We start from the raw sequence: 12,258 nt of genomic DNA, 5'->3' as shown, positions 1-12,258 counted from the left end.
ATTTTAAAGTTTCAAGGTCATGCACCAACCATCGCATATAAAATGAAGTTCCTATAACTGTAAAAAATAATGCGCGTAAATGCTATAAACATTCATACACAACATATACAGTCAGCGTCAAAAATATGCATACCCTGTATTATCTATATCAAATTTTTCTTATTTGTTTTTTTTTTTTTTTAAATATAGTTCCTTGAACAGCAAAAACCACAAGAATCCATTTTTTTTAATATCATACAGAACTCGGTAAAATGCAAAGCCAAATATGACTAAAATTTCAATTCGATTTCTTAGAAAAATTTTGAGTGCGCAGTTTTGTAGGCCAATTGCCGAGGGTGTTTTGCACATTTGCTTCCATATAACGCATTAACAAAATCGTTTTCTATATGAAAGAAGGTACGAAAACGCGACTTGAAACTTGCACTTTATCAAACTAAAATTTAATGGGCTACAAAATTGCATACTCAAAAAATAAAAAAATTTCGTCAAAAATGTATTGGTATTTCTTGAATTTTCCCGAGATCCGTATGAAATTAAAAAAAATATTCTCGTGGTTTTTGCTGTTAAATCAACAATATTAATAAAATATAAGAAAATTTTTGTATAGAAAATTTAAATAAATAAAATTGTCAAAACATCAGGATACGCATATTTTTGACGCTGACTGCATGTGCTTGTATGTATGAGTGCGGGCCATAAAAGTACTCTAACCGCGCTGTCGTTTGAATGTTGCTGAAAGTGAAACTGCTGCGGCAAGCAAAACACTCAACGTCCCCTTAGTAAGCTTACGGTAATGTACAAGTACACTACTCCTCTTGGCTTTAGAGTCTTCGCAAAGGGGTTACTTGCTGCGCTCTCTGCGTTTCTCGTCTTGTTTATGTTCATTTTTATTGCATTACACATAAATCGTTTTGGGTCTTATCGCTTATCCACATGCAAACACATTCAAATAAATCGACAGTTGAAATGACTCTGAACGGCATTAACTACTATAGGCACACATAGACTACATATCCACTCATGCTCCAAATGATAGTAGTATTACGGCTTGTAAATAAAAGTCAACACTTTGCTCGAGTAAAAAACAAAAAAAAAGGGTAAGGCTGACGATAAGCAATCGCCTTTGCGCGAAAATGTTGCAAATCGCAGCTGCTTTGCAATTGGAACTGCGCTTGTGGGTGTATTTGTTCAGCGGAAGGATAAATGCATTTATCTCCGGTATAGCCAGCGGTATTAGTAACCTAAGACTAAGCGCAAGTGAGTGGTGGATTAGAAGACGGCAAAAAGTGATTAGGAAGCTTTAAGATTTATAGCGCGCTGTGGCTTAGATGTAGGCATAGACTTAGCTTAGGAAGGGTAAAGGCGGAAGAGGAGCAGAAGTAGGAGGAGAAGTAAAGTAAGGAAGGAAAAACGCGATCATTGAATTGAGCTAAGTTAATCACAGAGTCCTGCGAATTCTAAATAGCCTCAGTATTGTTGAAAGGGCAGTTAAGAGATTATTACTCATACGCCATGGCGCACAATACTCTTTCGAAGGCGTGAGGAACCAAAAATAGGTTTATTATTGGAAATGCGTGGAAAAATATATGTATGTGCATTATTGTTTTAGTTTGAATCGAATACATTTCCCATTAATTAAAAAAAAAAATTTACATTTTATATTTTCACGCTCCATATTTTGTATGAGCTTTTGCAGTGCTGACTTCAATGTAGTTGAAATAAATATTCCTTCGAATTAGGGGAAAAAAATCTTTCTGCCTACGCTTTTTTATCACAGTTTTTAAATTTTTTATTTTCTGTTTATTCCTTTCAGCGGACAGCTCATTTCTACTTGCCAACGCACAGATTGTGGATTTTCCGATTGTCTATTGCAATGAGTCCTTTTGCAAAATTAGTGGCTACAATCGCGCGGAAGTCATGCAGAAGTCGTGCAGGTGAGTACAAGTGTAGAGAATATCTTTGTTTGAAATGCATTGGGGCCAAAAATTTCATATGTTGCCTTCTTGTGGGTAGATTCTTCTTTGTATAAGCTTTTCATGGCAATTAGGAGGGACTTGAACCACTAAAAACTGGTATTTTGTTTTTATTAAGCGCTCTAAATGTTATTTAAAGGCACGAAAATAGGGCCCTCCATCTATGATCTGAAGAAAAAAACGAAAGTGAAAAAAAGGGTTGCCTTAAACGCGATTTTAAAGCATAAGAAGGGACGTCTGTTAGTTTGATCCCAAATAGCAGAAAATTCTACACAGATCATCCTAGCGGAAATAAAATCCACTGACCTAATTAGTTTATGTCTTACCCGGAATGGATTTCGTCTTCAGTCGTCTGATCTTTAATGATCCCATTCTAGGTTGCGGTTTTTGCCTTTAAATAAACATTGCAATTTCGTTTGAGAAGTACTAACATGTTTCTGCAGCTTTAGTGTGGTGCATACTTTTAGGCTCAATATTGGTTTACTCACTAAACGTGGAATGTTGCAATGAGTAAATGATCTTAACGATCCGGAATAGTCAGATTTTGTTAATAGAATATCTAGGATGGTAATGAAAAATATACTTCTTGAATTCTGCCTGAGTACAAACCTCTGTATCGTCCCATACAATCGGACCATAAATAGTGGTTTGCTAAATACTTACATCAACTTGTGCGCCACCTATCGGCAGAATTTTTAGTGAAGTTATTCCTTTTCATGTACTTATGTAATATACGTTCTTAAGCAAATCGGAACTTTCGAGTACGCAGTTTTGTAGCCGTCCACAAAAAAAAAAATAAAAAAAACAACGTGATTTTGTACCCGGTTGAAACTTGCACTTTATTAGACTAAAATTGCATGGGCTAAAAACTGCATACTCGAAATTTTTTTAGAAATTCTGACTAAAAAGTTGAACATTTTGATGAAATTTTTTAGCATTTTTGTGAACTTTATATAAAGTGTGAAACTTTGTATGGTTAATATTATAGAATTAACTATATTTTCATAAACAAATAATACAGAAAATTTTTCATTAAAATAATTGTGAATATTATATTAGAACAAGGAGTACGAAAAAAAACATCAGAAAAAAAAAGAAAAAAGAAGAAAAGCTGGAAAATCCGCAAAGCAAATATCTGAGAAAACCTGAGAATATTCCGCAAATCTCAAAAAGAACCGAAAAAATTGCGAAACCCCGCAAAGAATTTACGAATCTATTAATTTTTTATCAAATCCAAAAATATCAGTTTTTCTTGCCAAACAAAAAAATACACGATACCCAAAAAAGTACCAGAAAAAAATTCATAATTCGAAAAAATCACAGAAGAAAGTCTCGAAAAAAACCAAAAAAGTCGTTACTTTCTTATTTGGCTATGCCTTTTAATCAGTTTTCATGCACAAAATTTTAACAGTAAAATTTTTTGAAGATCCGAATTTATCTTCGAAAAGATGCTAACTCAATGTCCTTACTACATACGTACATAGTATGTTTCTTAAATTTCAAACAAAAGCAACAGAACAATTTTTATCTACATTCACCGATAAAAAGTTTAAACATCGACCCCGCCCCCTTCCAATCACGTAAAGCAGCAATTTGAATAATAATTTCCAACCAAGTGCGCAAGACGCAACAGCATTAAAGTCGAATCTTCCCCATAGACTCCTCATCGGTGGTCTCAACAACAATTGAGCAGTGAAAAATTACCACCATTAGCTTGCGTTCCAACAAACAAATTGCTGCAGTGCTTTGGCTGCTTATCTTATTTATTTTATTTATACGACCTTCGCTTGCGCCCTTCCCTCGTTCGCCATTTTCAATCCAGCTTGTCCCCGACTATTTACAATACAAATCCCGTTCATTAGCTACAACAGCTGAGCTACGCAGTGGACTCCTCCCTAGCTGCAAGTGTGCCAACAAACACTGCCGAATTCACTGTGCTAAATAAACACTGGTATTTGACTGCCCAGTTCACTTGATGAGAATTGTTTTCCGAAAGGCATAAAATGCATAAAAGCTTTTTGTGAAACCACCAGTTGAGGTAAGTAAAAAGTAAATGGCGACTTAATTACTGAATTCTAAAGAAAAAAAAATCACGGGTGCTAAAATTAAAATAATGTTCGGCACATTAGAGCTAATGTGAACCGATACAGAGAGTAAAATTGGTTCCACAAATATCGTGACTAACCCTTTCTCGCACTCATTTTGATTAACAAGAACATCATTTCTGCAGAAGAGTTCTAAAGTGAAGTCAGTTGTTTGACAAAAGCGTCGAAAATGTGCAACTTACAGGGCAATTTTAGCAACTATCTTGAAAGCTATTTACTTTGTCTTTCGAAAGACTAATGAAAAGATCTGCTAACGGGGAGATCTTAGGGCCGGTTGCCCAATGTCTGGTTATGACTACGTCCCAGTTAAACATGATTATCGACATTTTCGACGTCATGCATATAACATGTGATCGGTAAAGCAGTCCTTGTATTTAACCAGAGCTTCTACCTCCGCTTAGTGCTAATCAGACATTGCACAACCGGCCCTTATCGTTATGCTGTTGACCTTTTCACATTAATTTAAAAAAAAAAATTTTTTTTTTAAATATTAATAAGATAAAAAAACCAAATTAAACAAATTAAAAAAATGTTATTAACAAAACACAACAAATTAAATTTAAAAAACAGAAAATAAATAAAAGAAAAATGAAAAGGAATAAGGCCAAAAATGTTGCCCGAAAGATGGCGCTAGAGTCTAGATATTTGGGAAACTCCATATTTATGGTCCGATTTGTTTCATATTCAGAATGTATAAATACAACTTACTTGGAAAGAAATAACTCCATAGAAAATAAAGCAGCTAAGTTGTTCGAGTTTTATTTTGCTTACTAACCACTAATGAAAGCTTGTCTTTAATATTTTTTTTAATTACTTGTTTTCTAATTATTTTAATTTGTCAATTTATGAACTTGAGCAACAGCTGAAAACACGCTAAAAACATTCTTGTGGTCTGACCTTTTCCCTTAATTTTTTTCTGCGTATTTCAAGCACTCTACCTTCTATCTTTCCCACCCTTAGCGACGAAAAATGTTTGGTAACTTCTGCTCCGTGACTATATTTTCTGGCCAAATGCCGTTTTAAGCGCCTAAATGAGAACTGAGTAAAGGAAAGCAGTATTAATAAAAGCGAGTGAAAACAAAAAGAATTCTAAATAGAAGAAGGTATAAACGCAAGCAGCTGCTGGCGGTATATCGTGAGCCTTTTGTGCAGCTAAACATTGCTAGGCCATACATTTCCTTGAAAATCGTTTAGCGTACGAGTGTAGAGAAAACTTGCATTTCAGCGAGCAAACAAAAATAGTCAACTCATCTTCGTCAGTCTAAAATTAAGTAGCACAAGGTCTAAAAATAAGCTGTAGACTTCAGCCAAATAAAGCAGCTGCTTTATTCACCTACACTTAGTGCAACGCAAGAGCATGGAAGTGCGTGTGGAGTGCACGTGTACAACTGCTCCGTCGACTGCCTGTTTACCTGCGAGCTATACATTGGCAATGCACTTTGACTCAGCCCCCACATCATCGTCCAATCTCACTGTTCCTCAAACGCTTGCTGCTCGCGTTGCTCATTCCCAGCGATATGAACGTGCTGAACTGTGCCTGCTTGCCTGACCCAACTGGGCTACCTTGGACCTCAGTTCAGCTCAGCTCAGGTCAGCTTAACTCACATCGACCGCACCGAGTAATTAGCGGCGTGACAGCGCCTGATTTACCGTTAACATGCGGCAAATGTTTACAATCGCCGCAAGCAGTTAATTTCTAAAAATAGTCAACAAGCAGTTGGACCCTTTTAACGCATCTTTAGCAAGTGTACGCGCACACTCATACCCATACATACACATTTATGCCGGCACAAATATGTATCTGCGTAACCACATGACACCCTTTCGGTTGCGTCCGTACACTTTTGCTCGCTGATTTCAAGCCGTAAATTTCCTGCTTTTCCTCGCCTTGTGGCGGCGGCAGCGGCGGCTACCTGAGCTGTAAATTGGCTTTTAAAGGCCAATACCTGCTACTCACTGCTGCGTTGATTTCCGCGGCTTTCGTTTCGCTATTTTGTGGGTTGTTTTTGCGTTTTTCTTGGCTGCCTACTTTTTAGCTCTCCAGCCAGCCACTTCCGCCGCTTGCCAGCTACAGCTAACCGCCGCATGAACTTTACTTGCCCCTCTCTGAGATTTGTGTGTTGGTTTGGGTTTGCAAATTTGTTTTCGTTCTTTTTGCAGCGGTTCACCAAAGTTATTTTTAAATATCCTTGGGTGCGCGCTGCCTCCTTGCTTGCGTTGTGTCCGCGATGCTATTTGCTACGATCTGGCCACTTTACTCTGCCTTTTGGCCTACTACACAGTTGATTTATTCCGCGCGTGGCTATTTACTGTTATTTATGTTGCTCTTATTTTATATATTTTTTTGGCGTTGCTCCTTATGCTACAATAAAATAATTTTTCGAGCACTTAATTAATTAATTTTTTTTTTAAATTTTGGGCTCGCTTTCATTTGTTCTTATAATATCTCGATCTTTTGCTATCTCTCGAAATAATAGACTGCGTCTACCGGATAGCCTCTTCCACCTTCATGACCCCATCATTCCTAAGCTGTTAGTGAACCTGACGACGAAGATTGGTACGTCCTACTTGGCAGGTGGCTTTATAGCGGCGTCGAAGCCATTGGCCATAGCACATCATCAGGCACACAAGACGCTGTTCGCTGTATGGTGAGCTCAATACTGGCGGTACAAAGTACTCGGTGCTTGCGCTAAAGGCCTTCTGGCACTTACCACTTCAGTAAGTCGAGCTAGCTTTTGCATTACCCGCTCTAGAGGGTAACCTGGTGCTAGCTTCCGTTGCGAGATTATTGTGGCCGCAATGGACAAACAACTTTTATCGAGTTTTTAAACCGTTTTTTAAACCAAAAATGTATGTTTTGGTTTCAAATTACCTAAAATTATGTCATATTTTTAAGTAACCAAAATTTTATGACGAGCTTTTAAAACACCAAAAATTTATTATTTGTCCTTTACCAAAAATACATGACCTTTTACCATAATAATTCACGTCCTGTTTTTAAGTTTTTCTTATTTTGAAATTGCCAGAAATGCATGTTTAATTTTTAAATTATCAAAAATATATTTTTAATGTTTTTATTTAACAAAAACTTTTGCAATGTTTTTCAATGACCAAAGCCTATAGCCAGTAACAACAAAAAGTTATTTAAATAAAATCGCAAAGATTTTAAAATCAAAAAGTTTGAAATCACAATTAACCCAATTTAAATCATTTTCCGCTTTGCCTGCCAAGCTCTTCCACTCTAACACTTTTCCAATCATGACAAACCACGTAAACAATGTTATCTTTTATAAGTCATGGGCTTTCCTTTTCTCTTCAGAGAGGACAACCGAGGGTAAACGCAAAACTAGACAAAACTATCAACTAAAATAAAATCAAAGCAGCATTCGATTGCGAGCGCCTAAAAATAGACAACGCTGTTGCAAGTTTAGTTGAGTGTGTGAAACTTGTGTGTGTGTGTGTGTGTGTGTGTGTGTGTGTATACGTTGCATTGTCTGCTTGCCAGCACACACATTGTAAGTCGCAACTCAATTGTTGTTTGTTTTTATTATTCCTTTTATTTTTGTTGCTCCACAGCAAAGCGGCTTAGTGGCTGCTGTTGATGTTATTATTCAATTGTTTTTGTTATTGTTGTTATTATTGTTTTTGCTGTTATTGGCTCTGCGGGTGTTGCTATTGTCACTCGCTCTCACACTGCGGTTGCGGCTGCGTTCGGTGGTTGAGAATTGCGGTGTGCTTCTGCTGTTGTTTTTGTTGTTGCTGTGTCAAATTTTGTTTGCTTTCTTTGCCGCTGTTTGGCTAACATTGGTTTTCTATATATATTTTCAATGTGTAGCGGTTGATTCTGATGGCTTTTACACACACACATACACTTACGTATGTTTTCGAAATCCCCAAGGCTGTGAGTGTGAAAAAAAAAAATTTAAAGAAAGTAGCAAAAGTTGAGCGCGAATTAAACATTTTACCACCAAGCCATTTACGCTCTTCAAATTTACCTGAATTTCCCACACTCTCACTGCATACTTATATGGAAAATTTCATCAGTCACCTAAACTAAAACTCACAATCAGTTGCGTGTCGAACTAACAGCCAGCCAGCCAACCAGCCAACCAATCCTGCCTTCTACATTAAAGCTATCGAAACCGTACGCAAGCAAATACCCCGTTACCAATCAGGTTCACCTTCCTCCTCGTATCCTTGTGTCGTATATCTGTTTTGTGGCACAACAAGCTTCGTGCCACTGCCCTAGTAAGCACACTTTTACTATTTACTTTCCAAGTTTTCTTTGTGCCATCGCCGCCACAGCGCCTTTCAAATCCTTTTTATTCTGCAACCCTCGTTCGCAAAAAAGGATTTTTGTCATTTCTGCCCATTTCTGTTTATTTTATTGACTTTTGTATTTGATTTTCTGTAAGCACTGCTCTGTCCCTTTCACCCTCTTCGAAATAGTCGGTATGCCTTCGCCGATTTTCGCTTTTGTTTATCGAATTTATTTATATGGCGTGTGCTCGTTTCCCTTTTTGCTTCTGTGTCGATGTCACAGGGCTCCTATCCACATGCCTTACTAGCACAGGAAGGTGGTAGTTTATGAGATTGCCATTGGTTGAATTTGACTTTTCAACTGTCTTAATCCCACTCTCAATCTTATTTTTAAACCTCGGTTCTTTAACTAAAAGTGGGAAACATTTATATGATTAGAAATTTTTTGGGATAAATTATGATTTTAATTTTTCAAAGATGGTAAAAATCAGCAAGCCTGGAACTCATTAGAAAGAAAAAATAATTAATATTAAAAAAGGTATAGTCCCTCTCTCTTACAACTTTTTTTTGTCCTTTCAGATGCGGCTTCATGTATGGCGAGCTGACAGACAAGGAAACGGTCGCGCGACTGGAATACACGTTGGAGAATCAGCAACAAGATCAATTCGAAATTTTACTATATAAAAAGAATAGTGAGTAGTAAAACTGAAGAGGCAACGAAATTTATGTAAAAAAAATTCGCATACAAAAAAATAAAAAAAAGTAAGAGTAGGTGCTAGCTATTAAATTTGTGGGAAAGTAATATTTTTTAAAAATACTATCCAATAAATCTTATTCTGACATAAGTAAACGAAAGTATCAAAGAAACGAAGTAGTATGTACTTGGTTGTAGGAAAAGACGCTTGTGAAATTTTTTATCTCAATTGTAGGCACGATAAAAATTTGATCTTGAATATTTTGTGAGTATGCAATAATGGAAAGTGAAAGCGGGGTTTACATTTTGGATTCATCAAAATCTGGACATACATTTTTTAAAAACTGAATGAACACATTTAGTCATTTAGAGGCAAGACACTAAATTATGGTCATTTATGTCCGGACATAAAATTTATGTCTTGATATACAATTTATGTGTTAATTTAAAATTTTTGTCACGACATAAAATTTATGTCTTGATATAAAATTTTTGTCACGACATAAAACATATGTCCACTTTTTTAATGACTAAAAATATGTGCCCAGTCCATAAATTGCCAAAAAATAATCTCTAGTTCTTATTTTCCAACGATTACTCCTGGGATAATATTTTTGCTGTTGAAAGAAAAATTTTTTTTTCACGAAAATTCGTTACAATAATTTTTAAAGTATTATTTAACCGTATATATATGTATATTTGTGTTAAGCTAGTAATATACATAAACAGCAGAGTGTCGCTAAATATCCTTAACCGCTAGAAGTGACAATTTTCGCATTAAAATAAACGACAGCACACAAAAGCCATTAAACACGAAAATAATTATATCAACAGCCACACTTTAAACTAATTTAATGCATAATTCATGTAGCCGCGAGCATTGCGCTAATAAACAACCTAAATTACATGCAAGTATTAGTGTGCCTCCAGCGCCAGAGGTAGCGGACATAACCGCATTTGGAACACTTACTAACATTTTTTTTTTTTTTTTTTGTGGAAATTCGAAACAAAAGGTCGCAAAAATGCGCGCGGCTTATATATACATATATGTATACACATGTTAGTGGCACAAAGGTGCATATTTCACTAACAGCAGCAAACAATTTATAATATTCTGCTTGGTGAGCTACCTTTGACTGCTGTGGCGTTAGGCCGCATAACAATCCCAATTACATTCATTACCGTTGTTGCGTGTGTGGTCTACTATGTATGTATGTATATGGTTAACCCTGTATCATATGACATATTTGTAAGTATAGTATATTTGTGCGCTTTTACGTCCGCTTGTTGTTACTACTGCCACTTGCACCGCTAGCTAACAGTAACTCGCTGCAAATGTGTGAGCCTTGCGATTCAGCGGTCGTTCGCCGTGTCGTATACGCCATTAAGTGGGTTAAAGTGGCCCATTAGGAGGCGTCTCCAATGTGAATGAGGTCAACGAGATGCGTAGCACAATGTAGTTGTTGTAGGATAAGTATGGAATCGCGCTAAGCAGATGTGAAAGGGCATTGGTCGTTCGACAGCTGTTGCACATGGAAATGAGAGTAGAAAACCCATTCCGAGAGAACCGGATTTATGCATGCATGTGAAATTGATAATCGGGGAAGAAGCGCTAATAGCCAACAAGCACCAGCGTCATTGTAAATCCAAAATTCTGGTTTTGAGGGCTGCAAAGAAACCATGAATAGGAAACGTTTCTGACACCATAACAAATCCAAAGAGAGAGAGAGAGAGGGAGAGAGAGAGAGAGAGAGAGAGAGAGAAGACAGAAGGCGAAGACTGCTGCGACTTCAATAAATTAATTCAAAAGGCGTTTGTGAATTGCATAGATACATTTTGCTAAAAAGCCGAATGAAATAATTGGCTCATATTGCATACTTTTATGCGCACAATTCGCCTATTTAATAAAATACTTAACGCTAGTGCTCAATATCATAGAAAATTGTGGTGAGTAGTACTTAAGCCGTATTCAAATGCACTTAAGTATCCGCTTCACAAAAGCGAGCGTTCAACCTTTCAGTGCCTTATCTAGTTATTGCAATCGCATATTGGTAAACGCCCGCGAGCGCATCTACATACGTTTTACTTCCACGCCTTTTCACTTGACACCGCAATATGCTTCCTGTTCGCATTGCCATTGAATTCGATTTAGTCATTTCCGTTGGCTGATAAGCGATGAGCGATAAGCTATGAGCACTGGAAATGCATTTTACTGTTGCTTCCGCTGATGAAATTTAAGGCACATGGGAAGCAAAAAGGCGGAGGCAATTTAAAGTGGAAAGCAGGCGCTTTAAATTGCAGTAATTACATTGATTTTGCATTGTACTTCCTAACTCGTTACACTTCATTATTCTAAGCCTGCAGCGCTGCTTTGTTCAGCAATAAATTTAAAATTTTTTTTGTGGCATACTTTTAGGCGTGAAAAAATATCACAACGGGTTAATTTAGATATTTCACTGCCTTGCCATTAAAACCGCTGTATTTAATAATAATATTTTTTTCACAACTGCATAACTTTTCATGTTGTGGCGAGAATTAAATAACCGCTGCATACATTTAGGATCAACGCAAAAAATTATTTATGAGTTATTCACCACAAAATGTTGAGCATACATGTGTATGTATGTCTAAATTAGCATTCAATCGGCCAATATCAATAGCAACAGGCAGAAAATTATTGAATAAACCCGAATTCTCTAATTAACAATGGCTTTTTGTTTAAATTTTGTTTGCATATTTTATAATTGCATACATTTGGGATGGCTACAAAACAACATTTAGCTGGTTTTCTGGTATGGCTGCATGCATCATTTGTTTACTTTTTCATAATTGCTTAAAATAATAATTTGTGTATCAATTACCGAAAATGCGATGCAAAACTGTGTGCCGCAGCAGCTTCGGATATATTTATGTGCATATTTTTAGGCATATAACAGAATAATATGCAATAAAGCATTGTGAATAAGTAAATAGTTTCATGCTGTGTGCTTAATTCCATAGAAACAAATCAATGAACTGGAAAGAAATTCAATTTGCCAATAAATACAGAATTTGTTTGCATTGTTGGCAAATACAAAGTTGTTTTGACTTTTCATTGCACATTTATTTGCGGGCATAAAAGAGCAGAATTGTTAACAAAAAATGTGGGGAATTATAGTCGAATACATACATTTATTTACAAGACAATGGAGTACAGATGCAATTTTTTAAGTAAATAATTTATTTA

At 36.3% G+C, this 12,258-nt stretch overlaps 1 protein-coding gene across 1 annotated transcript in view; it reads left to right on the top strand.

The window, feature by feature from the left end:
• Positions 1–1,133: 1,133 nt before the first annotated feature.
• Positions 1,134–12,258, top strand: part of LOC118748263 (potassium voltage-gated channel protein eag) — a gene marked incomplete in the record, with an annotated part of 41,085 nt that continues 29,960 nt past the window's right edge. Inside the window, 3 exon segments of the mRNA XM_036482638.1 lie at positions 1,134–1,257; positions 1,814–1,934; positions 8,918–9,030. Of these exon segments, the coding sequence (XP_036338531.1) occupies positions 1,134–1,257; positions 1,814–1,934; positions 8,918–9,030 (358 nt within the window).

This window comes from Rhagoletis pomonella, unplaced genomic scaffold (genome assembly GCF_013731165.1).
Source record: "Rhagoletis pomonella isolate Grant_MI unplaced genomic scaffold, Rhpom_1.0 Rhpom_scaffold_00013, whole genome shotgun sequence".
NCBI classification, from domain to species: Eukaryota; Metazoa; Arthropoda; class Insecta; order Diptera; family Tephritidae; genus Rhagoletis; species Rhagoletis pomonella.
This window is presented reverse-complemented; position numbering and strand designations above follow the sequence as displayed.